The 964-nt window shown below is 45.9% G+C and overlaps 1 protein-coding gene across 1 annotated transcript in view; it reads right to left on the reverse strand.

Annotated features, from left to right (window-relative positions):
* Positions 1-964, reverse strand: part of NID1 (nidogen 1) — a 90,630-nt gene that overhangs the window by 59,648 nt on the left and 30,018 nt on the right. Inside the window, exon 5 of the mRNA XM_003797446.3 lies at positions 78-227. Within this exon, the coding sequence (XP_003797494.1) occupies positions 78-227 (150 nt within the window). The remainder of the gene's footprint in view (positions 1-77; positions 228-964) is intronic.

The following is a 964-nucleotide window of genomic DNA, read 5'->3' on the forward strand; positions in this document are numbered from 1 at the left end:
TCATTGGGGGAAAGCACCAAAATAAAAAAACTCCACCCCTTCTCCTCCCCCCAGGTAGAGCATTTAAAGGAAATTACCTTCTGCGACACACTGCCTGCCGTTGCCCGTGTAGCCGGCAACGCAGCTGCAACAGAAGCCCGTGGCGAAGTCCCTGCACTCCGCGTGCACCGAGCACTGGTGCCTGTTGTTGGCACACGTCTGGCGGGAATCCGTGTTGTAGCTGAACACTGTTCCAGGAAAAAAAAGGCACACTTGTGAGCACTGACACAGCTCTGACCTGGGGCCTTTCTCTTCCCTGCAGGGACTCAAATCTGCCTGGGCAATTCCAGGGACCAGCCTCATGAGCAGAAGATTAAAATCCACAACGGGGAGCTCCTTCAATAGTCTAGCAATGTGGTTCTATCACTCAGACCACTGAGGCAAACAGGTGTAAGGGAGCTGAGAAATCACCAGGAAATTACTAAAAACTGCTATAACCCTGTGTCCTGGATCTGTGTTAGGTTACAGCCATCCAGTATCGATGTCAGGACGGTCTCCATCTAATGCAGTCGGAAGGATCGGCTTCACATTTGGGGGGACCTTGCAATTTTTTCACTATTTTTTTATTATGGTAAAAAATATATATAATTACAATTTGCCATTTTAACCACCTTACCATATATATTTAAAATATATGTCTATGTGTATACACACACACAGTAGAACCTCTGTAAATTGACCACCCAGGGGACTATAACAAACTGGTTAGGCTTGTTGTACTGATATGAATGTGTGGTGCATGTCCAGTCTATGACAATTAGGTCAAGGTAAGGAGGTGGTCAAAGTAGGGAGATGGTCAGCTATGGGGTTCTACTGTGTGTATATATATATTGTGTGTGTATGTATTTTTTTTGAGACATAGTCTCACTATGTTGGCCAGGCTGGTCTTGAACTCCTAGGCTCAAGAGTTCTTTCCACCTTAGCC

The sequence above is a fragment of the Otolemur garnettii genome, unplaced genomic scaffold (genome assembly GCF_000181295.1).
Source record: "Otolemur garnettii isolate 467f Iridium unplaced genomic scaffold, OtoGar3 scaffold00116, whole genome shotgun sequence".
NCBI lineage: Eukaryota > Metazoa > Chordata > Mammalia > Primates > Galagidae > Otolemur > Otolemur garnettii.